The following is a 27967-nucleotide window of genomic DNA, read 5'->3' as shown; positions in this document are numbered from 1 at the left end:
CACACATCAACTTCTATTTTCTCTCATTGTCATTCTAAAAAAACATATTTTTCTATTCAAACTTGCTATACTTATTTGTGCGTTTCACTTTGCTGAATGGTACCTGTTTGTGTAAATCTATAATTGATTTCACGATTTTCTTTCGAGCCTCGTTCTGTCCTGATTTCCTCTCAGACGACGAGGCGTTGTGTTTCGGTGAATGATGATATTGTGCTTCACAGTTGCGGCGGCTTGTTTCCCGGCGGCTCGCCCAGCCGGAGTGCGTCGGGAGACTGACATTTCTGATAATCGCTGTTTGATGTCGGGGATGTTTACTTGTGAGCTGGCGGGTTATTGTGTTCGGTACACGGATGGGAAAGAGAGCAGTTTTCAGCATATTGAGATTTCAATAGTTGTTGTTCTGTGCTACTGTTTTGCAAACACTCCATTTTTCCTTTTAGTTGTCATTTTTTTAATGGACACTTTCTATGCTTTAAAAAATAAAAGCTTTCTTTCAGTTTCCCAAGATTGCATTAGAATACTGCTTTAATTATTAGTAATGAGGTAGCAGAAAAAAAGTTTATAGAATAATTAATCTGTACAAAAGATATGCTCAACATTTATTTATTTGTTTTATTTATTTTACATTTGATGCCTTCAACTGTCATGGGATTGGAAGAGAATGAAATGCAGCAATTTGACCATGATGATTCCTATATTTATGTTAATATATAGATTGGGTTTTACTTTCGTTCTATTCTTTCAGTCAGTGGTTTCAAGTCATTTCAGTTTCGGGGGAACATAACAGCCCAATTACATCTTGAGCTGGTTGGACTGATAAAATAGTAACTTCTCTTTTTTTCCCAAATCAAATAATTAGAACAGAAAATGACCAAAATCTCAACTGAAAGTCAGTTTTAATGAGATCTCCTATTAAAATATACAGTGAAATGTCCAAATATAATCTGCTCCAAATAACACACTGCAGCGCTTGAGGCTATTGCTGGTTTGGGTCTCAGTGTTGTGTTGTGTTCAATGTTCTATATGAAAAAACGGTTGAAAAGTCAATGTTTCTGATTTTGTTTCTGTCTTTTAATGAGTTGAATTGGAGCCTCTTATAGGTTGATTATGGCCTGAAGGCCTTATGCTCGACACATTTGCTTGAATCTCTGTTATTTCAAATAAACCATGATATTTTTTTTTTTTGTGTGTGTTTGCGTATTTTTCTCTTCTCAGTTCAACACTACACACTTTCTCTTTCTGCTCAGCTTCATTCCAGTTTCAGACCACTCTTTCACAGTTTTATCTTTCCAGCACAACAAGTAAATGATCATATTTCAGTCAAATTGATCTCATCTGTCATTATTGGGCACGACAATGTGATCAAAGTTTTAATAATGTGTCTGTATTCTGGGAGAGAAGTTAAGTTTTACGACCCTTTTAAATCCATCCAGCCCGACCTCCTCCCTGTGACTGCAGTGCATCACGCTTTAAATGTGACGTACATATTTTTAAGAGATCTTTTCTTTACTGTGTTTGTATCTTCATCACCGTTTCTCAGGCTATTATGGGAAAGGCTGCACCGATGCTTGCCATCTGAACCCGTGTGAAAACGACGCCCGCTGCCACAGGAAGCCCAGCTCCTCCCACGGATACACATGTGACTGTGGAGACAACCACTATGGACAGTACTGCCAGCACAGGTACACAACAACACACAACCCAGACATGAGAGGCGCTGCAGTTCACCTCAGAGACATCAGTCCGGTTTAAATCCCCTTCTACTCTTTAGCTAAGCTCTTGAAACAAGTGTGTGTGTCTGTGTGTGTGTGTGTGTGTGTGTGTGTGTGTGTGTGTGTGTGTCTTTGTAGCTTTATCTTAGCATTGTTGCCTCACATCTCATGAAATCCACTGAGGGATGAGTTGAGACTTTAGATGTAATACCCCCCCCCCCCCCCCCCACACACACACACACACACACACACACACACACACACACACAAAAGGATGTGTGTGCATGTGAAAGTGTGTGTGAAGCGGGAATGACCTCGACTTGACCTCACGCTTCCGTCCTGACTGTGAAATCCACACAGCTTTAGATTTATCTGATGATCGGCTCGTGTGTGTGTGTGTGTGTGTGTGTGTGTGTGTGTGTGTGTGTGTGTGTGCGTGTAAAAGTCTGCCTAATTTCCCCAGATGTACCTCTTCTTTCACTCTTCTGTCTCTGTGTAATTTATCCTCTCTTCTCTTCATTCACAGCATCTTGTTGTGTTTATTGTTGTTTACAGGTTGTAGGAACGTCAGATTTGGGGATATTGTGTTATCTTGTTGCAGAGCTCCCACGCTGTTTAATTTAAAGACATGATTTTAGTGGACTGGTGCTTTTATCGTACGTATATAGAAACAGTTGTGCGTAGCGGCGCTGTGACCGTGACGAGTTCATTAACGCTGGAATTTACTCGTTCCTTCCGACAGCAACATGGAAGAAGTCCAGCTGTAAGTAACTCCAAGTCCCCGCTGCTGTAGCCGTGCTAAGCTAACACTCGAGCTTATAACACGCTGCCTGCTCGCCCGCAGCTTGTCTCGACTCTTTTGTTGCTGCTTTTTCGCGCCGCAATTTTCAGATTTATTCATTTCATAAATGCTTTTCTCTTCAGTCACCACTAACATGAACACTAACGGTGAGCTATTATGCTGTTAACTAACTGTTAACCACTTCAACACTATTTATGAAGTGAAGATAAAACATTTCGTCACTTCTGAAGCAAACATAAGTTATCTTTAATGTTTTAACAGCTACAAATGTATTTATCACAGAACAGCTGCTGTGCTTTCCTCTTAGAAAACTCTTTGTTTTCCTATTTTCTGCTGTTCTCATCACACAAAGCACGTTTCCTTGAAGTAACCACGAACACACAACAGGGAGACTCAGTCATGATGCTCCATCAAGATCACTTCTATCTGACTGTCATGACTAAAACTTCCCGTAAGGAGCACTGAAAAAGATCTACGCAAGAGTGAACGGTGAGGAGCACTTATCTCCTCCGCGATCCATTAGACACCGAGAACAGGAGGAGAGCACATTAAGTGAGATGTGAGCAAAGAGAAGGACGATTAAGATCTGAGGCAATTCCCAGGAGGATAACTTGAGCTGCGTCTGACTACTGAACAGATTTTAAGATGAGTGCCTCCACGTCGAGTGAGACTGGCGGACGAGACGCTCTTGTTTACTTTGTGATGACTATAATGCCGAACCTGAGCCTGAAACCCACTAATGATGTGTTTGATCTCATGAATCTTTAACGTTTGCTTTCTCTTGTTTAGCATGTTCTGACGTATTTGCTCAAGTGCTTTAAATTCATGTCTGCCCTGACCTCTGTATGCTTCCCTTTACCTTTCAGTACTAATATTTCCTCCCGATTTGATTCCCTTTTCACTCCCTTCATTTTCTTCCAAGCGTTTCCCCCGTTTTCTTTTCATCTCCCTGTTCCTAATAATGAGCTAGAAATCAGAGGGTGAGTTGATGTGCTTTGAAGAGCGATGGAAACTTTGCCACAAGCTCAGTTGCTCTTTCTCGATTGGCTCCTGTCGTGAGGCTGATTCAGGATGTTTTTCTGTGTGTGTGTGTGTGTGTGTGTGTGTGTGCGCTCATAGGATTGATCACCAGTGTCCCAGGGGCTGGTGGGGCTCGCCGACATGTGGGCCGTGTCACTGCGACACCAACAAAGGCTTCGACCCGGACTGCAACAAGACCAGCGGACACTGTCACTGCAAGGTAACACGCACACGCACACGCACACACACACACACACACACACACACACACACACACACACACACACACACACTAGAGTTGCCAACTGTTCCTTGAAAAACGGAAACGTTGCGTATTTTGACGTAAAAGTGTGCGTTCCGTATTGAGCTGAAAAGGAACGCACTTTGTTCCGTATTTTTGTGAGAGTCAAAACGTGAGCAATGGAACATGCGCTTTTTTATGAAAACTTACGGTAAATTGTTCACCGGCTCTCTGACATTCTGTGACCAATGAGCTGACAGAGATGGCTCGACAACACAGAATCACTCTTATCTCATTGATCAAAAAAAGACCGTTCCTAGTAGACCACGGCACTTCATTAGCCAATAGTCAGTTCGTCACAGAGCGCATGGGAAGAAATAAATAAAAACATTAAAGCAGAGCGCAGCATGGCTTCCAGAGACACGTAAGTTTGTGCCGTTTCCATATCGGATATATTATGTTTAGTTCATTGATTTGTGTCTGCTGCTGCAGACTGTGGTGGCACCTTGTTGGGGTTTTTTTTTGTTCAGGTTTTTCAGTTTTGATTTTGCACTTTTTTAGTTGAAAATAAAAAAAAGAACATGTTAAAATCCAGAAGAGACAGCAGCTATTTGATGTTATTTTGCACACTTAGCAATAAATATAGAATAGAATAGAATAGAATAGAATAGAAGACTTTATTTATCTCACAGTGGAGAAATTTACAGGTGTATAGGCTCATAGAACCCACAGCAGGGTGCAAAAGTAATGAATGGCGCAATAATTAACAAGTTATAGTGCAAATCATACTAGGATTGATAATAGAAGCCTAAAGACAATGAAGATCTAACTGTATGTCCAACCTGAATCTTAAAAATATAACAGGAAATATATAATATTTATATATAAATAGAATGAAATATACAATATATACAATACAATATGCAACATACGATGCAATATATAACTATACAGTATGATATATAATATGTACAATATGTTTTAGCGGAGTGAATGGATACAGCAGAGTGAATGGATGATAAAGTGTCGCTGAATTTCTTAAGGGGGTGGTGCAGGATATTATAATGTCCAGGATTATTGCACATATTCTGCACAGTAGAATTGTACAGTCTGACAGTGGTGGGGATGAGAGACCTGTGGTAGCTCCTTCCTGCACTGAGGGTCTCAGTCGCCACTGAAGGAGCTGCTGAGCTCCTCTACCGTCCGGTGCAGTGGCTGAGAGCTGCTGTCCATGATGATGGATGATACTTGAATGATAACTGTCTCACTGTGTGCCTCAAATACAAACAGATCAAGCTGATCATGAGTTATCACAATCTTGCTACTGTAGGTGTAATGCAGTAGCCTAATGTGTTTTTATAGTCTGTAATAGGTATAACTGTGGCAAGATGCTGTTATATATGCGTTTTTGACCCCCCAAAAACCCAGTTTTTTTTTTTCAGCTGCCCGCGAGAGGCGTCCCTTATTTTAATCTCTGGGAGTTGGCAACCCTAACACACACACACACACACACACACGGAGGACGTCAGCCTCACTGAAGCGATGCTATGCTGCAGCACTGCAGGGAATCTTTAAGGAGTGCATATCTGTTTTAACACTTCACACCTTAACAAGGTGAGATCCCAGAGTATCGCCGGGTCTGACACTCCTTAACACCCACAGTGCAGAACAGACAGATCGATTTGTTCCAGCTGCTTTTAGGCTTTACAGTGCATTCATATCACTCGTTATCGGTGGGGTTTTATCGTATGCCTTGTTTTTCTGTATGTGAGTTCCTGCTGCACAAAATTTCTCTCTTGTGGTGAATTAAACATTTCATGAGCCGCTGAACTTAAACATTTCCAGCAAAGGTCAGTCAAACTTTGCTCAAGGCAGAGCTTTGTTTGATATGTAGTCCTAACTTCCCTTTTTGTTTAACTGATGGAGCAACACCTTCCTGGAAAACAGCCAAAGACGGAGCATTCATTTGAATTTATCAGATAACCCAATAGCTGAGAGATTCATCTTTTCCAGTCTGATGAAATATAAAATGCCCCTTTTCTAGTGAGTATGAGAGCAAGGTCTGCTCGATCTCCACGTGATCAATATTAGCCTTCTGGCCAGTAGCATTTCGAAGGGCATGCTTTCCTTTTGAGTCTCAAAAATATCCGTCTGGTATTTTCAGAGAGAAGGACAGACTCAGAGAGAATGAATTTGCAGGGACTTTTGACACTGACCACATAACAGGGATAAACATTTCGATATTTTAGCTTTCTATTCATTTGTATAGTAGATACAGCATACAAGTTGTCATGGAATAAGACTTTGTTTTGCTCAAATTGAGGCCTTATGGACTCTATTTAGCGTCCAAAGCTCATCTGGTATGTTAATCTACAGAGCTTCATTTTAAAGGGACTTTTGTAGAGTTATCTGATTGTGGGCGCAATGAGTGGGTCCAGTTAAAAAAAAAAAAAAAATCATGCAAAGGAGCATACCACTGTTCAAGTTGGGAAAATTAGGACTGCAGACCTGTAACTGAAATTAGGCAAATATCTTATCCGTTTACAGATCTTGAAAGTTTTCCAAACCCAGAAGGCGTTGTCTCCTCAGGATCGAGGAAAACTATGATTTCTAACCAGAAAACAAGTGAGCACAGAGTGACTATATAACTTTAATTTCCGTTGATAGTCTGATATTTCACCAAATGAACTGAGAGTGGAATGAGTGGCACAAACCGAAACAGTCATATGAGAAATGTATAGAAGCAAATCGTCTGCGTAAAGAGAAACCTTGAGCTCGACACCATACCTCTGTATACGACAAAGAAAAGGCTTAGAGCACTAAGCTACGTATCAAGGCTCAATGGCCAAGGACAACCCTGTCTGGAGTGACAGAGACAGAAGTCATTTGCATATGATAGTTGTGCAAATTAAAGCCATAGAGGATGAATAAAACAGCCTAATCTAAGAAATGAGTCTTTTTGAAGTCAAATTTCTCTAAAGGGAAAAAAAAAGGATATCTCACCCGATCCTATCAAAGGCTTGGATGTCTGAGCTTTGGGAGAACTGGAGGTAGAAGGGTTGTAGATAACATTAAGAAGATGTCTGAGGCTGGACAATGATTGCCTATTTATTTAGATCTGGGGAGATAACTGATGGGAGTGCAGTTAGCAAAACTAATAGTTTATCCTAAAGTCCACATTAAGTGAGTTATTAGTCAATTTTTTAGTGAGCAACTGAGATGGATGCCTGATAGAGATCTATATGATATATATATATATATATTTATGAAATAGCTCTTCCCACTTTAATTAAATCTGCTTCTCCAGTTTTGCTGCTGAAGCTTGTTGAATAGAAAGAAGATGTAACCCCCTAAAAAAAAACACAGTTAAACAGTTAGCCATAGTGGCCTAAAGTTTTTTGTATTGGATTTATGTTATCCTGTGTCCACTTTTGAAAGTGCATTAAACCATTGATAACTGCCACTGATAGTATTAGAGGGACTTTATTGATGTTACGCCATTGATCTCTTCACTTAGACAGACTGTAATCACCTCACAGGTCGATGGTCTCACCGGCTAATCCACACACACACACACACACACACACACACACACAGCAGCTACACCGTCCATGATCTAATGATCGTCCCCCCGTTCCCAGTGTGAACATGTGTTTGGTGCGCCTGTGTATTACCAGCATGTTTAAGACAGTTTTTATCCCGGCTCTAATCTGATCTTTTGACCTTAATCTTTAATCTCTGACACTGACCTTAGATATTAACCTGACAGACGCACGCACATGTGTATGGTGTACGTTTAAAGGATTTCCATACAGCCTCGGTTTTGCGTTTCTACCGTTTTGAGGGGTTTGATAAGGATTTTTTTAACTGGATCTCAGCTTCCTGAGGATATTGAGAAGAGATAAGTCAGATTAATGTGCGCTGTCTCTCTGCTATCGCTACTCCATGTGTTAATTTGACTTTGCAGGAGGAAGCTATCCAGACTGAGATACATATATAACATAACCAGATCAATACTGAGCATATAGATCTCTAGGTCGGCAGTTTGATCTCGGAACTTGCACCAGATGAATTCGAGCACCTTGCATTGGCAGCCATGGGTGAATGTGACAAACAATGTGAAAGTGCTCCAAGCTGCTGAAGCCAAGAAAACATATCAGATAAATCTGTTGACCATTTATCATTGAGATAGATGTACCGGTGCACGCTGTGAATGCTTTCATTTGGTCTGTACATTTCCGGTGGAGGCTGGTTTAAGGCAGATGTGTTGGGGCATATTTTCTTGTGATTGTTTTCAAGAAAAACGTTTTTTGAACAGATCTAATTGAGCAGAACCACCATATCAGCTCGTAATTGAGGATGCATGAAGTGCAGTGTAGAGAGTGAAAATTTGTTGATTTAACAATAGACAGTTATTAATTGAGTTCATATTTAAACATTTATATATATTTTTTTATGGTAGGTTGGAAAGAAGCATGAATCACGGTGCAGTTCTGACAGATTTTCCCGACAATGAGGATTCAGATCATTTATCAGAAGCCTGATATTTGCACCCTCCCCTGCATATCACACCCTGTGTACAGCCTGAGCTCAATTTTCTACCATCGCAGTTTCATTCTTTTATGGTGATCGTCTCTGTCTCTTTTCTCCTTTTTCTTTTTTTTTCCTTTACCCAGCGTGCTCGCTGTGCTCATAATGGTTACGGCAAAAGAATAAAAACCAATGTTGTGCTGATATTACTGTGCATCCCTACCCTGTATAAGTTCATGTCTCGTAAGCCAAACGTTCCACCGTCCTGCACTGGCGCTCTGTGTTTCTGTTGTACCTGTGGGCCCCTCGTGCGTCATTATAAATCTCTCCCTGCATGTGGTGAGATAATTGCTGTCGCTATTCTTGGCACCGTGACATTTTCCATCCGTCTGACTGAGTCTGGTCTGTACTGTGTGTGTGTGTGTGTGTGTGTGTGTGTGTGTGTTCAGGAGTTCCACTACCGTCCGCGGGGCTCGGACGCCTGCCTGCCGTGCGACTGCTACCCGGTGGGGTCCTTCTCCAGGTCATGTGAGCCGGAGAGCGGCCAGTGTCAGTGCAGACCCGGGGTCATCGGCCGCCAGTGCAACACGTGCGACAACCCCTTCGCCGAGGTCACGAACTCTGGCTGTGAAGGTGAGAGAGGACGCACCGGGACGTTTTCATCTGTGAGCTGCTTTTATCTGTGATTACACAACAAATGATTCAGCAGCTTCGCCCTGACAGCCGGGGACATTTTTAGCTTTAACTACCCTTTTCAGTCAATGCGACACGTAATGGAGTGACTGACTGATGACGACACTCGTTTCCAGGAGCTGCTGTCTTGCAGTAGCCTACTTTTGTGTTCAAAATTTATTCAGACTTTATTTGTAAAGCATTTTTCATATTCATATTCAGTACGTTTGTGCTTTCTTTTTCTGTATTTTTCTGTATTTTAATTATTTTCACTCTACTGTCCAAGTAGTATCAAGAAACAATCTAATTTGATAAATTTGTCATAATGTGGGAAAAAAAGAGAGAATCTTCTCAACTTTTTGCCGCAAGTGATGCATCATGGGAGTGTTTGGTCAGTTTAAATAGGCCAAAGAAATCAGATCACCATAACGGGGAAAATTCAATACAAACAAAAACATAAATATCACTTTTAACTGTAAATACACACATTTCCAAACAATATTGTATGAATACAAAAGTAGATCTTAAAGCGATACTTCAACATTTTGGCAAATTGGCCCATTTAGCGCAATTCCTTAGTCATTTCAAACAGCATACTTACTGTTTTTGTGAGGGCGAGCTGTTGTTTATTCAGAGGTGAGTCGGGGAAGGTTTTCGGGACGGACACAATGGAAGTGGATGGTATTTTTGTTCCCCCTCGTCAAACTCATCAAATACAAAATCCAACAACCCCAAAACACTTTGGTGGACACGTTATAATCCGCACATTCACTACGCTGTGGAACACCAACAAATAATATTGTAGCGTTACGACACTGAAGCAAATACTGGGAACTACTTTTTCTTTTGAAATCACTACGCCCAGACGCCATGTTTAGTAAGTAGTTCCGTCTTGGCAATCTTCGTAGAAACAACTCAATCTCGTAATTTTGCATTAATATTTCACAGCGTAGTGAATGTGCGGATTATAACGTGTCCACCAAAGTGTTTTGGGGTTGTTGGATTGTGTATTTGATGAGTTTGACGAGGGGGAACAAAAATACCATTCACTTCCATTGTGTCCGTCCCGAAAACCTTCCCCGACTCACCTCTGAATAAACAGCTCGCCCTCACAAAAAAAGTAAGTATGCTGTTCGAAATGACTAAGGAAATGCGCTAAATGGGCCAATTTGCCAAAATGTTGAAGTATCGCTTTAATGGAATTGAAAATTAAAGTAGATGAAGGGATCTGCACACATTTCAGTCATGAGAATTTACCTTATAGTTTGTTAAATGAATATGGAAATTATAATGAAATTATAATAAACTTCATTCTTTCCATGCAAAATGCCATGAGTAGCATGTATTAAATGTTTTCAGAAAAAAATACTGAGTATACTGAAGAAGTAATGCTTAGTGTTTAACCTTAATTGATAGAACAGAATAGAATAGAATAGAATAGAATAGAAATAGATCCTTAGTCCCCGAGTGATTTTCTAAATATCACTTTATCACTGTTATGTATGATTTCTCCTGGATGCAGTGTGAAAACTGTTACTGTCAACAGCTTTGGTCTCTTGACTGTAACTCTGAATCATTATCTGTGAAGGTTACAACTGTTTTATGAATCTAAGGAGGAAAAAAATACTGAAATGAGTGTTCAAATGTTGCAGATAAGAGAAAATAAATAATTAAGTAGAACACAAACACCGAAAACATCTACTCGTACTATATTATTCACCACGTTTGGGTTTTCTGCCGAAACGTTGTTTTTATTCTCCTTTAACAGCATTTTAAGAATTTGAGAATTGTCCTTTAAAAAACAAGACATTGCAGAAAACTAGTTTCTGGCAAAAGATGTAAATTTTCAAGATTGATTCAAAATGGCTATTTTGAGTAAATTGCTCGTTTTATGAGAATAATTAATGAAAACCAGTTTCTACTTTATCATGTGAAATAAAAAAAGAAAAAAGTTTATTTTCCACTTTGCTCCTGTCTTTGTAAGAATAGCTGCATTTGTGAAACCTGCGCCTCAACCTGAATACACAAAGAAATGATTAATTATCTTCATCATCTGTTTAACATCTTTAATTTGCAATTTTCTTTCTTTTCCCTCTTTTTTCCATTTTCCTGCTCATAATTATATCCTTTAATTTTGAAGCTGCTATTTTGTCTTGAAATCATTTTCATCTCTGAAAATTGATAGTAAAACCATTTTCCTCCATCAGTGTTTTGTTTTGCTCTGAATGGAGAAACTTCTCGGACTTGATAAGCGGGATTTGTAATGGCTGTGTGTGTCTCTGCAGTCATTTACGACGGCTGTCCCAAGACCATCACTCAGGGGATCTGGTGGCCCCGGACCAAGTTCAACCTGCCGGCGGCGGTGCCCTGCCCCAAGGGCTCTGTCGGTCTGTACACTTAATACTTAATGGTAGCTGTATCTGATGCGATGCACGCACACACACTCATACACACCTGTGGCCTCTCTCCTCTGCAGGCGCCGCCATCAGACACTGTGATGTGGAGCGAGGATGGCTGGAGCCAGACCTTTACAACTGCACCTCCCCGCCGTTTGTGGAGCTCAACGCTGCTGTATGTTGATGACTGCTGTTTGTTTTTCCCTGGTGAAATTCTCACACTGGGATGGAGTTTGTGCACGTGGCGAACTGTAATCATTGCGTGACGCCTTTCCTGAATGAACTTCAACACAATTCCTGTCATTTCTTACCTTGATCTCAAAATGTTTGTCTTGTGTTTAGCTGGACTCTTTAGAGCGTAACGAGACTGAGCTGAACACCATCATGGAGAAGAAACTTGCTCACCAGCTCCGCGACATCACCGAGTCGACCACCCGCCTCTATGGCAACGACTTGCAGATCGCCGAGCGCCTGCTGTCCCGCCTTCTCACGTTCGAGACCCAGCAGAGCGGCTTCGGACTGACGGCCACCCAGGACGCTCACTTCAACGAGGTGAGGCGAGAGCATTCTGTATTTCTGGGGACGAGCGGTGGAACAAATTCAGATACATGTGATTACTAATGCATAAGTTGTTAAAAAAAACTGGAGGTCAGAAGCAGCCAGTTTGAGATTATTTTCCTGGATATGAGAGGGATTGGAAATGTGAAATTCAGTGCATGATATTGGTGAGAAGGAAATGTTAAGGAAATCTTTTTGGAGGGTTTCATGCGATAGAGAGCTGTGAAAGCTAAAAAAAAATCAGCTTGTAGCGTCGTATTCGATGTGTGAAGATTCAAATCTGCGGCTCTGCCAGCTCGCTTTATCGACACACTTTATTGACTTCAGATCTTTAAGTTCCACACAAAAAAATAAAAAATAAAATGATCCTGTTGGAAGTTTTACGTTTGAATTTTTATCACAAATCCAAACCTTTATTTTACTGCTGCTTTCAGCTGCAAATCTTCAGGGTTTGCCAAAGGAACAAAGGCTGATATTGCAAACTGTACATTTGACTGATTTATCATTCCATCGTGGATTACACTCCCCTCGACTCCCCATTACAACGAGATGTCTCTTCCCCGAGATGAGGAGTAATGTTGCCATGGCGATGCGTCGACAGTCACAGGTGAAATATTGCGGCGCGTCGTCTCCGTCCATTAACTGACAGGATCTCGTTTCACCTGAGGACGCGGGGCGCTGACGCTTTGACTCGGCCGCTGACAGACATTTTTGTTTCACTTTGCTGTCAATATTGAGCCGATGCATCACATTTGGCTGACGAGAGACGAGGCGTCCGTACGTCACAACATAAAGCGGTGCAGGAATAAAGTCACATCCCCTCCCGCCGCTTCAATTTATGGGCTCGGGTGTCTGTAATTTACAATCTCCTTGCTGTTATAGCAACACTGATATGTATTTCACTCCATATTTGCACATAATATAATATACATTTACATTAATTTTTGAATTTTAATTGTAATTTTTGTCAGATTTGACTTTATGCCCTCCTGTCGGTCAAACAGCTGCCTGCTGCAGTTTTCAGTAATGGAAATCGCTACAATTTATATATAATATGGTGCCTCTATCCGATGTTTGCACTTTTAATGGTCATGAAATGTCACACCAGCTGACATTTTCACTTTTTAATCTTTACCTTAAGAATGACTTCTGTTGCAGTTGTGCAGCCAGGGGAGATATATTCCTGTTAATCAGGGGCCACAGAGGGTTATATTAATGGAAAAAAGCAACAGCTTTCCTTTTTTTCAGTATCTACAGCAACCAGAGGTGCACACGTTAATTATTCATGTTAACAGAGAAGATTTTAACCACCTGATGAGGAGCCACATGACGTAGTGCTGAGTTCTGACACATAATCATAATTGAAGCAGAGTAATATTAATGGAGCCTATTAAGTTTAATGTCCTTAATGCATGCTCGGAGTTTTAACACAGTTTAGCACATTTAGGGCAAAATGTGTAACAACCATTAGTATAATAATTTGCCTATAATCGAATAAAATACCACTTTTTTTACAACCATGATTGAGCAACGGTGTTGCAGAGTTTCTTTCATCAGCAAACCTGCAAAAAGATGGCTTATATTCCCAACAAATGCAGCCAAATTTATGTTTTTTTTTATTTTTGGCTGCAATTTTTGCAGTTTAAAAGAATTCTTTGAATCAGAGCTGCCAAACATAAAACCTTTTTTTTTGCCAAAACTGGCCTGGAAGAAGCTTCAATCCAACCTGACAAACAACCAAGCAAATTATGAAAACATTGAGCTTTTAACAAATATCTTCAGAGTTTTGGACACAACACTGAGACCCGGGCTGAAATATCAGTGAAGCTGCCGTGACAGATCGCTTCCTCATTCCTGTCAAACTCGCCTCAAAGCCGTGCTGTCAGGGTGAGGCTGTAAAAACATGCAGAATGCTACAGCAAAGGATTTTGGACATTTCATTTTTTTTGCACCAGATGGAATCATTAAAAATAAACTTTATGTTGAGGTTGTAAACATTTCCCTCTTAATTGTTTGGTTTCATGAAATGTAGACATTTTCATCACACTCTACACCACAACAAGGAAAATCCTAAAAACCTTAAAGCTTCGGGCTGTTTGTGGCCCCTGAACTAAAATGCATCATTTCAAAGCTGTTTCAGTTGTGCAATTAATAACTTCATACACTTTCAGTAAGTTATTATACTGTAAGTTTCACTGCATTAAATAAAGGTAAGAACTATTGAGTTTTGCGAATCTAAGATATTCATTTGATTAAATCACGTTAGAATTATTCCATCCTGCTCGATAAATAAAAACAAGCTTTTATCTTTCTGCGCTCCTCTTGGATGGTTTTAGTGGATTTGTTTCCACACCTTGGTTTTGTTCGGTTTTGGGCGTCCTCGTCGATAAAGGCAGACTTTGTTTCTGGTCCTTTGTCCCTCCCCCATGACTCCGGACCCCCGTGTCCGCCTCCACCTCTGCTCAGATCCTCCGCGGGGATTTCATTGTAGATCAGGTGTCACAGTTTGAGCCTGATACCAAACACGACACATATGATCAATACACATATTTCCTGACAATGACAGTCGCCATGGCAACCCAGCAGCAGCATTACAACGTCCTCCGGTGACTGAAGTGAAAATTCCATCCTGCCTGACATTTAATTCAAATCTGAGGCAGAGACGTTGGGCTCCCTTGTTCCTGGTGTCGTAAAGCTGGTTCGCGTTTCCGCAGTCGTTCACTAATGATCTTCACTCTCATCTTACACTTTCTGGAACAAAACCCCCGACTCGGCTGACATGTGACCTCCACCTCTGGCTCTAGGACCGCCCTGCCCGCCTACATCTCCTCTTTTAGAGTTAATGAGGTGTCTCAGGTTTACCCTGCCATCACTGAAGTGTAGCCGCTCACAGCCTAGGCTTCTTTTTTTTTTTTTTTTTTTCCCCGCTCAAAACGGTGGAAAATGTGAAATATATCTGATATTACCCGACACCTCGCTCTAAAGAGCAGCCACTCGGTGAGACCAGCAGGTGTGGCGAGCTGCTGCTGGAAGACGGTGGCGGTGCTGAAGCCCCGCGGCTGCAGGGGGAAAACAAAGCAAGGCGGCGAGTGAAGTCGACCTCTGTCATGTAGCAGCGGATGAAAGAAAACGCTTCACGTTCCAGCTGTGATCAGAATCTATCTGAACGCTGCTGCTGTGCCGACACGCGGCAGATCGGACCTGGTGTGGTCTGATACACAATGGGAAATGTTCCAGTTGTTTCAGAACAAAAGTGGAAACATGGACTCCACAGTAAGAGTGAAAACATCAAATATTTATCCCAAAAATATTTCTAGTGACGACATGACAATCACATGAAGACCAAAACCAGCCTGCGAGAGTCTGACCCACCAAACCACCAAGCACACTGGACAATTCCAAAGAGAAATTGGCTTTGTGAAAATATAGACATTTTCATCATTACGTCGCGTTTTGATCCTTCCATGTCTGCTCTTCCTGTCATTGTGAAGCAGAATTCACCAAGCATTGGATTGTTGACATGCTGATGATGTGTTGTTGCAGTAGTGAATGTAACTGAGATACCCAGTAGACAGATCCCACTTCTCAGCCTCGCTGGTGTCCAACGGAAGGGACAGGCCCATACAGTTGGTACCAACTTGGCTACTGGAGTTGCCGGAAGGTGCCGCAACGCGAGGACCAACCGCCTTCAGGCGGTTCCACAAATCAGGGGCTCCACTCCGGATTTTTCTGTAGGGAGGGTCTCCCTTAGCCTTTGTCAGTCCTATGATGACCACAAGGCAGTGGTGCTGTTTTACCCATAGCTGGGGGTTGCGACATGCAGACAGATTTAAAGGTTGTCATGTCAGTATTTCACCAGTTCAGTCCACTCAAGATAAAACTGGGCTGCATGTGGAGCCAGAGCTAAAATGAGTCTGACGCTGCTGACGCAGTTTGTCCATGTCGGATCATCATGAAACTCTTCAGGAAGCTTCAGTCCTGCAGTGATTTGAGTTTCTTTCCTTGAATGCACTTGTTCTTCTGTAGTGTTCTGCTGTGCACAACCTCCCTGTTCGATGTTTGCATACTGTGGGCTCTTTAACAGCAATGCTGGGGTTTTTAAGGGATTTCTTCATGTCTTTAACTCTTATTCTAATTTTTTATTCCTGATTTGTGCCTTTGGTGTGAACCAGAGAAAGAGTAGTAATAAATCATTTCTATTTATAGACTACCGTATTTGTCAAACTGTAGAGTTTCGTACAGCTCAACATTTTTTGACCATAAATCTTCAGAGATGTTTAAGTATTTTAAAAGGTTAGAGCAGCGGTACACATCCAAGTTCCTTTCTTTTTTCTAGCACCACCGTGCGTGTTGATTTCCAATCAAGCAACTATTCTTGTTGGTTTGGTGTCAGTTTGAGTGCTTTGTGTTTCTCTGTCTATGTACAGTAGATAAACGATCCAAAAACAAAAAAAAACATCCACAAACCTTTCCTTTCTGCCCGATAGTTCACATAATAACAACATAACCAGACCTTCCCTTTCACTTAATTCCTGTCATCTGCCTCAAAGTCTTTACATCTGTCTCTTTTTATTTTTATCTGCTGTATCTTGCCTTAAAATAAAATGTGTGCCATTTGAGAAGCCTGCAGAAATTCAAGCTTATTTTCAATCATCACTATATTAATAGATAGAGTATCTTTATTCAAACAAGGCCAGATGAGTCATTGGAGACAAACTGAGCCAGATGTGCTTTCAGAACTGCAGTGTGTTTTTTCACATGCTTCATTTAACCATTGCAGTGTTGTGACTTTCGTTCTGATGAATGTATTTCTCTATAAATGTGCCACTTTCTGCTGCAGCGGCTGTTTATTGGTAACCAACATATGAGCTACTTATTGTTCATATTAGATCACCAGCGAGTAGAATGCAACTCAGATAATCAGCATGAATCAACATCTAAATAAATATAGAAACGTGTGCGTCGCCTCTTTGATAATATCACCAGATTCATTCTGCTCGGTTTCCTTCCTCCACTTTTCTTGTTGATATTTTCCATCTTGAAACTTTCCACCTCTCCTCCTCTGCAGCTGCTCTTTGACATTATCTGTCATCCTATAGTTTTTTTTTCTGCCTCATCTCCATAATCCTTGTTCTTGAGTCGCTCTCCCTCAACAATTCCCTGCATTCCTTCTATACTGCACCATGTGTTTGTCTGAAGAGTGTGTTATAGCTGGGTTTCCCCCCCCCTCTCTCCTGAGCGTTACACGACACCGCAGTGCTTTATTGGATCTGACTGCAAAGAATCCTTTTGAGCTCTTTTCCTCCGTTTCTCGGTGACGTCTCTCTTTGTTCAGAACGTTTTGCGAAGCCGTGCATTCGAGATGACAGATCCGTCCTGACTCAGAAATTCTCCAGGAAGAGCGATTTATATGGAAGCTCTGACAGCGGGAAAAGTCGCTGTAATGGGAGTCGAGACCTGCTCAGGTCACAATTGACCTTCCTTATTTTATTATGTTCCTGATCACAGTAGAATATTAAAGATGCTTCATAATGAGGCCTCCTCTTCCTTTCCTGTGTGTAAATCAGTCAGATAATTAAGATCAGCTTTTTTCAGGTCTGACCCTGAGTAGCGTGACTAAGCAAGTGTGAAAAAGATGCATTCAAAGTCTGTGACTTCCTGTGGGCATTTCAAATTAAAAACTCTCCTTTCTCATTAAGGTTCCTCCAGAAATGTATTCACAGTCCAGCCACGTACTGGGTCATGATTCATTTTATAGCTCCCTCTGTTAGCACTGTCTTCACATTATGTGAGAGAAAAAAAACTCGCTAATAAACTTTCATGAACTGTAACAACAAGCAGTGATAAAGACAAACAAAAGAACGATGCCTTGAGAGTCTTTGTCCGTTGTTGTTGTTGTGTGCAGCGTGATCGGCATATTAGCAGAACTTTTAATGCGCGGGTGTTGAGATGCACCGAGTGGAAAATCTGCGTTTTGGACTCGCTCAGTGCCCAGAGCACAGCCAGTGGAAAAATTGTGAAAAAGTTGCTTCCAAGAAGAGGTTTTTTTTTTTTAGTGGCTTAAATATAGTGCAGTGACGACAAAACAGAGTTTTTCTCTTATCCGACGCACACATTTACACACAGTCATACCTACAAGTCAACGACATGTTTGATCCATATCAGGTCCGTGATTCACGTCACCAGTGTGTCATGGACCTGTTTGAACAGCTCGTGTTTTTTTTTCTGTCCATCTCGCCTCAACATTATTTTGCTCTCTCAGGATTTCTATCTAGAAGTTTGTCTCAGACCATCCAGTTCTTCTGCTTGTCCGTCACGTTTGTTTTGTTTTGGTTTTGATTATCCCAATTCCTGATTCATATTTTCTGTGAATGTCACTACATCACTACATACCAGAGCGCACACGTGAATAATCCACTTTATCTGAAGTAAAAATGCTCCATTCAGCTGTTTACATGTGAAGATATAAATATATAAGCTGATTTTCAGTGGTATTTGTAGACCCATGTCGATGGAGCTGCTGTCTCAATTGGAACTGCATCAGTTTTGCGTTTCAGCAAAGTTTCCTCGTCTGTGGCTCTGAGCACCGTTATCAAACGGACCCTCAAAATGCAACAAAACTTTTCTGTTTTCACTTGAAAATGTTTTCGTGTGAACGAGACCTGAGAGTTGATAAAAATCTGCTCTTGTGTTCCTGTGGCTGTTTCTGAATTCTGAGTTTGTGAATATTTTTAACCTTCAGTTACCAGAAAAGCAAAACAAGACTCTTCTGGTAGAGAAGCTGCTTTTGACATTTCCTGAAAGATCTTTCACCGTGTAGACATGCTTTTAGATTATTTCCTGTGGTATGGAGCAGAAACTGAAAGCTTTGTTGACTGTGTTCAGTTTCTCGTCCAGGAAATGTTGGTACTTTCGTACAAAATCTGTTTATTTGGCTCCAGACATTCTGTTATGTAAGTTAAATGAGAACATGATCAGGAACTCAGAACCATAAAGGGTTTTAATGTTTAGAAACAAGAACGTGAAAGGGGAGACAATTTTAAATGCACCATTTATCACCAGCTCTCAGCAGAGTTTGCCCGGTATTCCAGGTGTAACACTTATTATTCAGGTGACCTATATGCAAACAAGACAGCACTGTAAACCCAGTCCTTAGAACAAAAGACTGTTCAGCAGAGAACTTTGGAAATACCTGTCCCAGGTGGAATTTTTGAAGGACTTTTTGCTGTGATTGTCATAATCTCTCTTCTGATTATGCATGTTGACAGTAGTGTTTAATTGTTTCTCTGTCTCAAATGCATTGCAGCCTGATTTCAGTTGTCCTAAACTTCTACACCTCTGATCATTTCTTCGTATTTAATAGACTGTGGTCTTGGGTTTAAACAAAGACAATAGCACCGTCATCTCCTAACCTTTCCTTTCCGCTCCTGATCCGTCGTATTTCTGTGTCTTTCAGAACATCCTGCGAGGCTGCAGCGTGCTGCTGGGCCCCAGCGCCTCCGGGCTGTGGCGGGTTCTCGCCCAGAGCCAGAACCACATCCCGGGCGGCGGTCCGGCCGAGCTGACTGAGCTGCTCAAGCAGTACACCCAGAATCTGGCTCAGAACATGAAGCTGACCTACCTCAACCCCGTGGCGCTGGTTTCCCCAAACATCGGTGAGTTTAGAGAGACGAGATCCAATAAAAGTGAAGAATGGGGATAATATTTCTGCCGTGCAGGTCATTTTCTGTACCTTTTTTTTTTCCTCACACTACTGTAAATCACTGCTGTGAAATCATCCATAATGATTCATTGTAAATCAGGAGATGAGCGGCGCTAATGCAGAGGATGATGGCTCCGCCGGCGAGCTGGCAGCCGCACAGACCGATGGATTTCACACTCCCACACATACATGGCAGCTAATGCTCTTAGTGCACACACACACACACACACACACACACACAAACCCTGAAGCAGCAGAGCCCCAGCCAGCACACAGCTTTATTTAGATTTATAGATGCCACACACACACACACATTTGTGCACACACACTGATAGGTTGGAGCATGACATTGGCGAACACCTGGGCTCATTAAAGTGACGTTTGCTCAGCCTTCAATGTGGGTCATATACAGTAACTCGTTCTCATTCACTCCTTCATCTCTGCTCTGCATTTTCAGTTATGGCCGCAGACATTATGTTATGAAGTTTCTGCCATCCTTTCGCTTGTGTTTTTTGTTTTTTTTTTTTTTTTTTTTGCACATTTGTTTCATTTAGCACTTTTTAAAATACTGCTAAATAATCTGTACCACACTCAGTGAGAGGAGGTGTTGAAATAGCAACAGCAGCCCCGTTGGTATTGATGAAAATAATAACAGTGAATTTCACACTCCAGCAAATGCTTTTAGCGATTTACAGAGTGAATTTAATGATATAGTCACAAAATACAACAAAAATACCAAACCTTAAGATGATTTCAGATCGGAAACTGTTTATTTATTGATATTTATCAACCTTTCTTTAATTTAGGCTTCATTATTTGGGGAAGCCTTTGTCGATTTGATTAATCGGTTGCTGTTACTTTGTTGAAATATGTCACTAATTTTCCATATTCTACTGCCAGTAAGATGTAATGTTGTGTCAAGGACAACTTCCAATCAAGCAGTGCGACGGCAGAATGATTCATTCCCAGAGGTGGTGATGTTTACAGATGACACTGTATTGTGTGGTGTAAGGAGAGAGAAGGAAGAAAAGAGGCTGCAGAAGTGGAGAAAAGAGGAATCAAGGTCAGCAGAGATACCACAGAATGCATGTATATGGAGGCATGAAAGGGAGGCGAGTGGAAAGAGGAAGCAGGTGGAGAAAGTGGATGAGTTCAAGTAGCCGGGGTCAGCCGACTCGAAGATACACCGAAGGCAATAAAGACGTGACGCAGATCGAGCAGCTCATAGATGAAGCTTGAGAGTTCAGGTTGAGATGTTTTGGACGTGCAGAGGAGGAGGAAGATCTACTGAAAGACCGAGGAGTGTCTTCTTCGACTGTCCTCTCGCTGTCTTGGCCGTCACTTTTGATCCTTGTCATTTATAGAAGATATTCCCTTCTTCTAATCTGAAATGTTAAATAGCTTGAACCAAAAGCTTTGTGCTGATCTCCAGACAGGCAGCAGAGAATTCAGCAGATAAAACAGAACAATTAAAATAATATGAGAGACACATTTTTTATAGCGATGGCCACACAGACATAGTTAATCCTCTCAGCCAATGAGATCACTTGAATAACATATAAAAAGGTGTGGATGACTTTGGCGCACGCCCATCTGCTCTCCTCGAGTATGTTTCTGCCTCTGCAATGAGTTGTTTGTGGTCATTAAAACACTTTATTAGCTGTCTTTGTTCATCATAAAATCCTTAAAATAAATAAAATTAAGCATTCTTTGTCTCAGTGTTGACAGCTGTGTAGAGAAATGTTATTTACTACGTCTGTCATGTTTGTCAACTTATTTTCTCCAATAACACAGTTCTTCCACTTTGTTTGTGTGTGTGTGTGTGTGTGTGTGTGTGTGTGTGTGTGTGTGTGTGTGTGTGTGTGTGTGTGTGTGTGTGTGTGTGTGTGTGTGAGTGTGTATTTTATACCTTTTCTGTGGATTCTTTATAATAAAACACAAATCCAGTGAGATTAAATTGCTGACACAGGAACTTCAGAAAGGCTCATCCTCAAATCTTGACAGTGAGCATTTATTTTTTAATTGAATATAGACTTTGAGCAAAATCTTAGAATCACATAGATATGAGCAGTCACAAAAATATTGAATGAGTTTAAGATATTCATAATGATATTAAGATGTTAAGTCGTTTGCAGAGGTTTGTGCAAAAAAATTTATTTTTATGAAGACAATGTGCTTTTTTTGGGAATGGAATTTGTTTATTAATTTTTCTATTTCTTGGCTTATGAATGCTACTGAAAGGTTTAACCAGGATACTTGGTGTAATTGTTGAAGATAAATTAATTATTAAGAGAAGCTATGAGCCTCACCTTCGTCAGGACAGAAAGTGTTCCGGTTAATGATCTACTACTAGTGACTAAATTAAGTGAGGGCAGGACACATCTTTAATCAATGTCTTTTCTTTCAAAATAACAACATAAATTTACCACAAAAAATATCTAATAATATCACTGGCGTTCACTGCAGCGTTACCAGAATGGCCACAGCCTTCTCTTGTCTCCTGCTGATCACACTGCAGCCCTCGGCTTGACATGAAAAAGACTTTTTCATGTGGAATCTGTCTTCTCTGTTGGTTTTGCATTTTGCAGACGGCGTCAGGGTTATTTCAGTGTCATTTCTCCTGCTCTAAAGAAAGCTGTTTTAATAAAGATAAATAAAAATGAACTTGTAGCATATTGGCCACCTCACACCAGTAGGAAGGAGGTGTTGTTTGTGTGATGATGACTTTTCTTTAAAAAGTAGTTGATGCTGGAATCCCAAAACTGTGAATTGTTGTGAAAATAAAACAACATTTTGTATTAATGAGAAAACTCTCTCAAACTAACGAGATACAGTGCAAAAAAGTATTTATTTACTGCGGCAGTTCTACATTTCTGTATGTTTGACAACTGTTATGAAAACATATTTGGTCAGTGGAGGGGTCCTAATCGATGGCTCATTGGTCTCTGGTCGATATATCAACAACTCATCGATCATCCAGACTGTTTTTCTTTTTGCAGGTGAGACTGTCTTACATTAATCTAAATAAGGTGCATTATGTCTTTTTTCCTTCTAGTCATGAACCTGGACCGAGTGGAGAACCACACCCACGTGCGACGGCGTTTCCCGCGGTACCACACCTCTCTGTTTCGTGGTCAGGCGTTGTGGGATCCCTACACCCATGTGATCCTGCCCCCCGCCGCCCTGGTGCCCCAGAGGCAGCAGCTGCACAGCTGGAAGGAGAAGGAGAAGGAGAAGGAGCGGGCGGAGAAGGAAGGTCAGAAGAGAATGACAAATAAACTAAACTCTTACGAGTGTTCGCGGCTGAAACATTGACCGCAGACTCATTCTGTTCCCCCCCCCCCTCCAGCTTCCACCCCTCAGAACGCGGCCTCGGCCCCGGTCGGCGTCTCAGCCAATCAGACGAGAGAATACACGGCAGCCAGGCGCAGCGTGTTACTGCCCGAGCCGCCCATCACCATCGTCATCATGTTGATCTATCGGAGTCTGGGCGCCGCCCTCCCGCCCAAGTACCACACGGACCGCCGAGGCGTGAGGTGGGAAGAGAAGCAGGATCCAGAGAAACCTGCCGGATAGAAACAGGAAGCATCTTCTAAAAAACTGAGATCCCCAAGCCTAATCACCCTGTTATTTCCAATTACGGCAGAAAAAAATGTCAAAGCAGAAAATCTCACGTTTCTAAATGACTGAAATAAAAAATTAGTGATTGAAGTTGTCGTGTTGCAGCAGCAGAAAAACTGCTTCAGGACCCTGAGCTGCCATCTGCTCTCCCAGTTTTCTTTCTGGCTTCCTGTTTTTATCTTTTTCTCTTACCTGCATCGTACCTTTTTCTCGTTTCTCACTTCTCCTCTGGGCTTAATTATCTGTTAACAGACTGTCCAGTTTTCAGCTGGTGTCTATAAACAAACCATTTCATTCTCATCTAGCGTACAGATTTCATTTCTTACATTCTATTAACGTTATTTCAAGTGTTTTTATCTTTTGAAATGAAATCCTAACGAGGACATCAGGTTCTACTTCTTGTCTAATGTAGTGATTGTACGCTGACTTATGCGCCTCCTGTGCTCCCTCCAGGCTTCCCCGTCACCCGGTAATGAACTCCCCGGTGGTCTCCGTGTCCGTCTACAACAACCAGACGTTTGTCGGGGGACATCTGGACCAGCCCATCCTGCTGGAGTTCAAACTGCTGGAGACGGCCAATCGCAGCAAGCCGCTGTGTGTCCAGTGGAACCACAGCAATCAGTGAGTACACACACACACACACACACACACACACACACACACACTGGGTGGATGTGGTTCACAGAGAGGGTGTAACAGGTGACTGAACTCACTGGGCTTTGGTCCATAGAGTGAATCGCACAGAAAAAAAAAAAAAACGAAAACATGTTGACTTTTATTTCACACAAATGTGTTTCATTATCTCTGTCTTACATGAATTTTCTTTCAGTGAAGACATTTGGTGATTTTTTTTTTTTTTTCCTTTCGTAGAAAAGCTTTGTATGTTTCTTTCTGTAGAACTGGATGAAACTTTGATTCATTTTATTCAGAGCATATCACTGTTCTCCAGTTGCATGAAGTGTTACCATTCACAGAACTCGATGTTTTTTTTCAGTCATCTGTACACTGAAATTTAACTTCTTTCTACTTTAGAAAGTAAAATATGTGTTGTTGAAACTATTTCGCATTTTGATTTGTTCTGTTAAAGAAATCAATTCAATTCCAAAATGTGTCTTTTGATAGAATATTCTTTAAATTAACGCTCCACTCTCTTGTTTGTTATCACAGTTTCATCTTCAAGCCTAACTTACATAATAAATACACAACAGCCATTGCATTCCTTGTGTCCGTTTAGACAACAATGGTGCTGGGAGCCACTGAATTTTTTTTAAAAACAGATTTCAATTCTGCCTCTAAGGAAAGGGGAGAAAAAGCAACTTTTCTGAAACCCTGCCACTGCGATTTCCCTCCATGGCTGTAGTAGATAGTTGTTCTGCACATGCACAGGCGGAAAGACAGTAACAGTGTCGTGGCTCCTTGTCCTGATCTCCCTCAAGCAGACAGTCACCTGTAACAGCAGTCCAACTTCATCATCCGTCTTGTTTTGAAAAAAAAAAAAACAGCAAAAATGACGTTTTTTCACTTGAAATGTCACGTAAACTGAGCTAAAACTAAAAACAGAAAAAATCAGATCAAATCCATCTTTTTCTTTATGAATAAATTTGCTGAATAACAAGTAAAATAACACAATAAAACCTTCAAATGCAAAATTTTTTCTATGTTAAATTTACTGCATATCTGCCACCATTTGGGGATCATACACCAGTGAAAATGTGACATTCTGACTAACAAGCCATGAAAACAGTAAAAACAGCTTTGATAGTGACAGACAGGACTTGCCCTCCCCCCCCTTGACCCCCAGATTTTTCCTGCCACTGCGCCCATCAACAACGGTTTTTCACTGCCCTTCATGTCAGATTCACTCCGCATTATAAAATCCAACGCTGCATTTCAGCATCTGATGTTTATTTAATGAGTGTAGGTTTGGTTTCTGATGGAAAGTAACTCGCTGCATTATAGCTTTTCTTTAGACCTGCTTGACTGAAAAGATTTATCTAGTAAGTTAAATAAAAAAAAAAAAAAGAGGGAAGAAATCTTCACCTGCCATCTTTTTAACAGCAAATTTAATTTCAAGTCAGAGCAGATCTCCATCTCGCTCACACAACGAGTCCTGCCACGAAGGATTAGAAAAACTGAATTCATTCTCGTCACTTTTAACCTTCCCCTCTCTCTCGCCGTCTGCAGGTACGAGATCGGAGGCTGCTGGACGGTCCGGGACTGCATGGTGGTCTACAGGAACACCTCCCACGTGCGCTGTCAGTGCCAGAGACTGGGCACCTTCGGCGTTCTGATGGACAGCTCGCACAGAGAGGTGAGTTGATCAGTCCCTCAGCTTCTTACTCTGATCCACTTCAATCAGCGGTTTAATGTGGATTGAATCGTTTCCCCCTTCGCTCGTGATGAGGTGTTTAATGGATTCTTCATCCGGGGACGTCACGCACGTCTCTCCCTGCCGTCGCTTCACGCGTCCTCTTGTCTCGTCTGATCGTCTTCTGTAATTGCTGGATGCGTTTTGGGGGGAGAAAAAAAATCCTCCAGAAAGAAATCCTGAGTGACATCCGGGAGGCAGAAGGATTCCTTCTTACAGCTGTAGCAGATTTTCACAGCTCAATGCAAACCCGGAGCAGATCTCTGCAGAATACTAAACCGGTGCTGTTTCAGGTCCTGAAACCTCTGGAATCCGAAGAGTCACGTCTCACAGGGAAATTTCACTTCCCTCCAAAACTAACGCGGTTAACATGGAATCCGGCACGCCTTCATTAAATGTTTTCTCATTATCGGTCCGTGTTCCCAATTTGTCCAGAGGACATTCTGCCATGTTTACTGCCAGGAGATGTTACATGAATAAGCAGTGATGAATCAATTTCATGCGTTTGATGTTCTACTTTCCACTGGCAGAGCAGTCTGCTCTGTGAGTTGAATTCAAACCTCTTTTTTTATTTTCATGCTTCTTTTTCCACTCCTGACATTTGCTGGCAATAAAAACAGAACCTTTCAGGACTTGTAGGCATTGATGTTTATTTATATGCAACTGAAAGCTGACTGGTGAGGCTTTGTTTGCATTTTGCTTTGCAGATATGTTGACATCTGCGTTAAACCGTCAGAAACACTGTTTCAGTCTTTATTTTTCCTCTCTGAACGCGTTTTCCCCCTCATTTCGTTTGAGTGATATCAGTCCTCTCTCCTCCCTGCATGAGCAGCAGTTGGAGGGCGATCTGGAGACGCTGGCCCTGGTCACGTACTCCTCTCTGTGCGCCTCCATGCTGGCGCTCCTGCTCACCGTGCTCGTGCTCTCCTGCCTGCGCGGCCTCAAGTCCAACACCAGGAGCATCCATTCCAACACGGCGGCGGCCATGTTTCTGTCGGAGCTGGTGTTTCTGCTCGGAGTCAATCACACCGAACAGCAGGTAGGACCCAGCGGGGGCTCGGAGGTGGCGGTTCAGCTGTTTTACCTTCAGCCTGAATACCTTTATTCTCTGTTTCAACTACATTTTGAAGGTGCACCGTCTCCATTCTAGCAGATTATCATGTGGCTTGAGTACTTTAATAGATTTTTTAACTTCCTGTACTTCCACCTTATTTTACATTTACTCTATATTTGAAAACAATACCTGCAAGTTACACTCTGTTCCTTCATATTTATGATTTTTTTTTAACTTATAAAAGGACGATTCAGACTTCTGCACTCTGAACCTGCAGAGGTTTATCAGTCTAAAAGTGAGCAAATTTAATGCTAAAACGTCTAACATGAAAGGTTTAAATAGAATTCATGATGTTTTTGTGGGAAATTTCATCCAGATTATTACTATTATTTTTAATTTAGTTGCGTTCTCAAAACCATGATGCAACTTGAATCATGGTTCATTTCATTGTTAAAGGTTAAACGGATGTGTAGTTGTGTGTGTGTGGCTGCGTGTGTGTGTGTATGACTGACATCTGTGCGTGTGCGTGTGTGTGTGTGTGTGTGTGTGTGTGTATAACCCACCCTAAGCAAAAAATGTTCAGGAAGACTTAAAAAAAAAAGGCATTGTGTATTAATGAAGTAAAAGTGCAGTTTTTATTTCAATTTTATTAATTTGCAATTTCATTGTAACTTTTTTTTTAACTCAAGTACATTTCATAACTGCACTTCTTACTTCCAGTTGGGTTGAGAATCTGTATCATCTGTGCTTCCCCTTTTTTCTTTTTATTTATTCCTTTTTTCTTTTTATATTCTATTCATGTCAAAAGAAAAGAAATCATTTTATCAACTCTGCCAGATATTGCCGTGCTGTGAAAATTCAATCAGCTGTTCTTCTGCTCTGTTGAATAATAAATTACATAATACTTCACCTTTTAAAATATTCAACATATATATATACTAGACCCTCAAATTTGAGTCCACTTTGTTCCTCCGCCTCGTCCAGATGTCTCATTCTGACCGTGTTTCCCTCCCAGAGCTCACTCAGCTTTTTTTTTTTTCCTTTTCCTCCCGGTTTCCTTCCTGATCTGATGACCGCTGTGTCTCCGTTTGGTTACATCATAAGTGTGAGTTTGAGTGTGTTTAAAGAGCAGCAAGTGTTGTAGAGAGATTTCGGCAAATATGAGCTCGCTCAGCATGAAATCCAATTAATTAAGCGGCGTCCCCCGTGCAGCTGACTGTACGGCTCTTACAGTGCAACCGGCGACTCCGAGCTGAGCAGTATGTTCTCTAATTCATGTACATCATGCTTG

The 27967-nt window shown here is 41.4% G+C and overlaps 1 protein-coding gene across 1 annotated transcript in view; it reads left to right on the top strand.

Annotated features, from left to right (window-relative positions):
- celsr3 (cadherin, EGF LAG seven-pass G-type receptor 3) overlaps nt 1-27967 on the top strand; it is a 115509-nt gene that overhangs the window by 74020 nt on the left and 13522 nt on the right. The window contains 12 exon segments of the mRNA XM_030118563.1: nt 1541-1682; nt 3634-3754; nt 8755-8938; nt 11263-11364; nt 11454-11548; nt 11716-11925; nt 19388-19586; nt 22689-22889; nt 22983-23169; nt 23708-23875; nt 25439-25565; nt 26455-26661. Coding sequence (XP_029974423.1) covers nt 1541-1682; nt 3634-3754; nt 8755-8938; nt 11263-11364; nt 11454-11548; nt 11716-11925; nt 19388-19586; nt 22689-22889; nt 22983-23169; nt 23708-23875; nt 25439-25565; nt 26455-26661 — 1943 coding nt within the window.

This window comes from Salarias fasciatus, chromosome 20, assembly GCF_902148845.1.
Source record: "Salarias fasciatus chromosome 20, fSalaFa1.1, whole genome shotgun sequence".
NCBI classification, from domain to species: domain Eukaryota; kingdom Metazoa; phylum Chordata; class Actinopteri; order Blenniiformes; family Blenniidae; genus Salarias; species Salarias fasciatus.
Note: the sequence above shows the minus strand (reverse complement) of the source record. Positions and strands in the feature narration are given on the sequence as shown.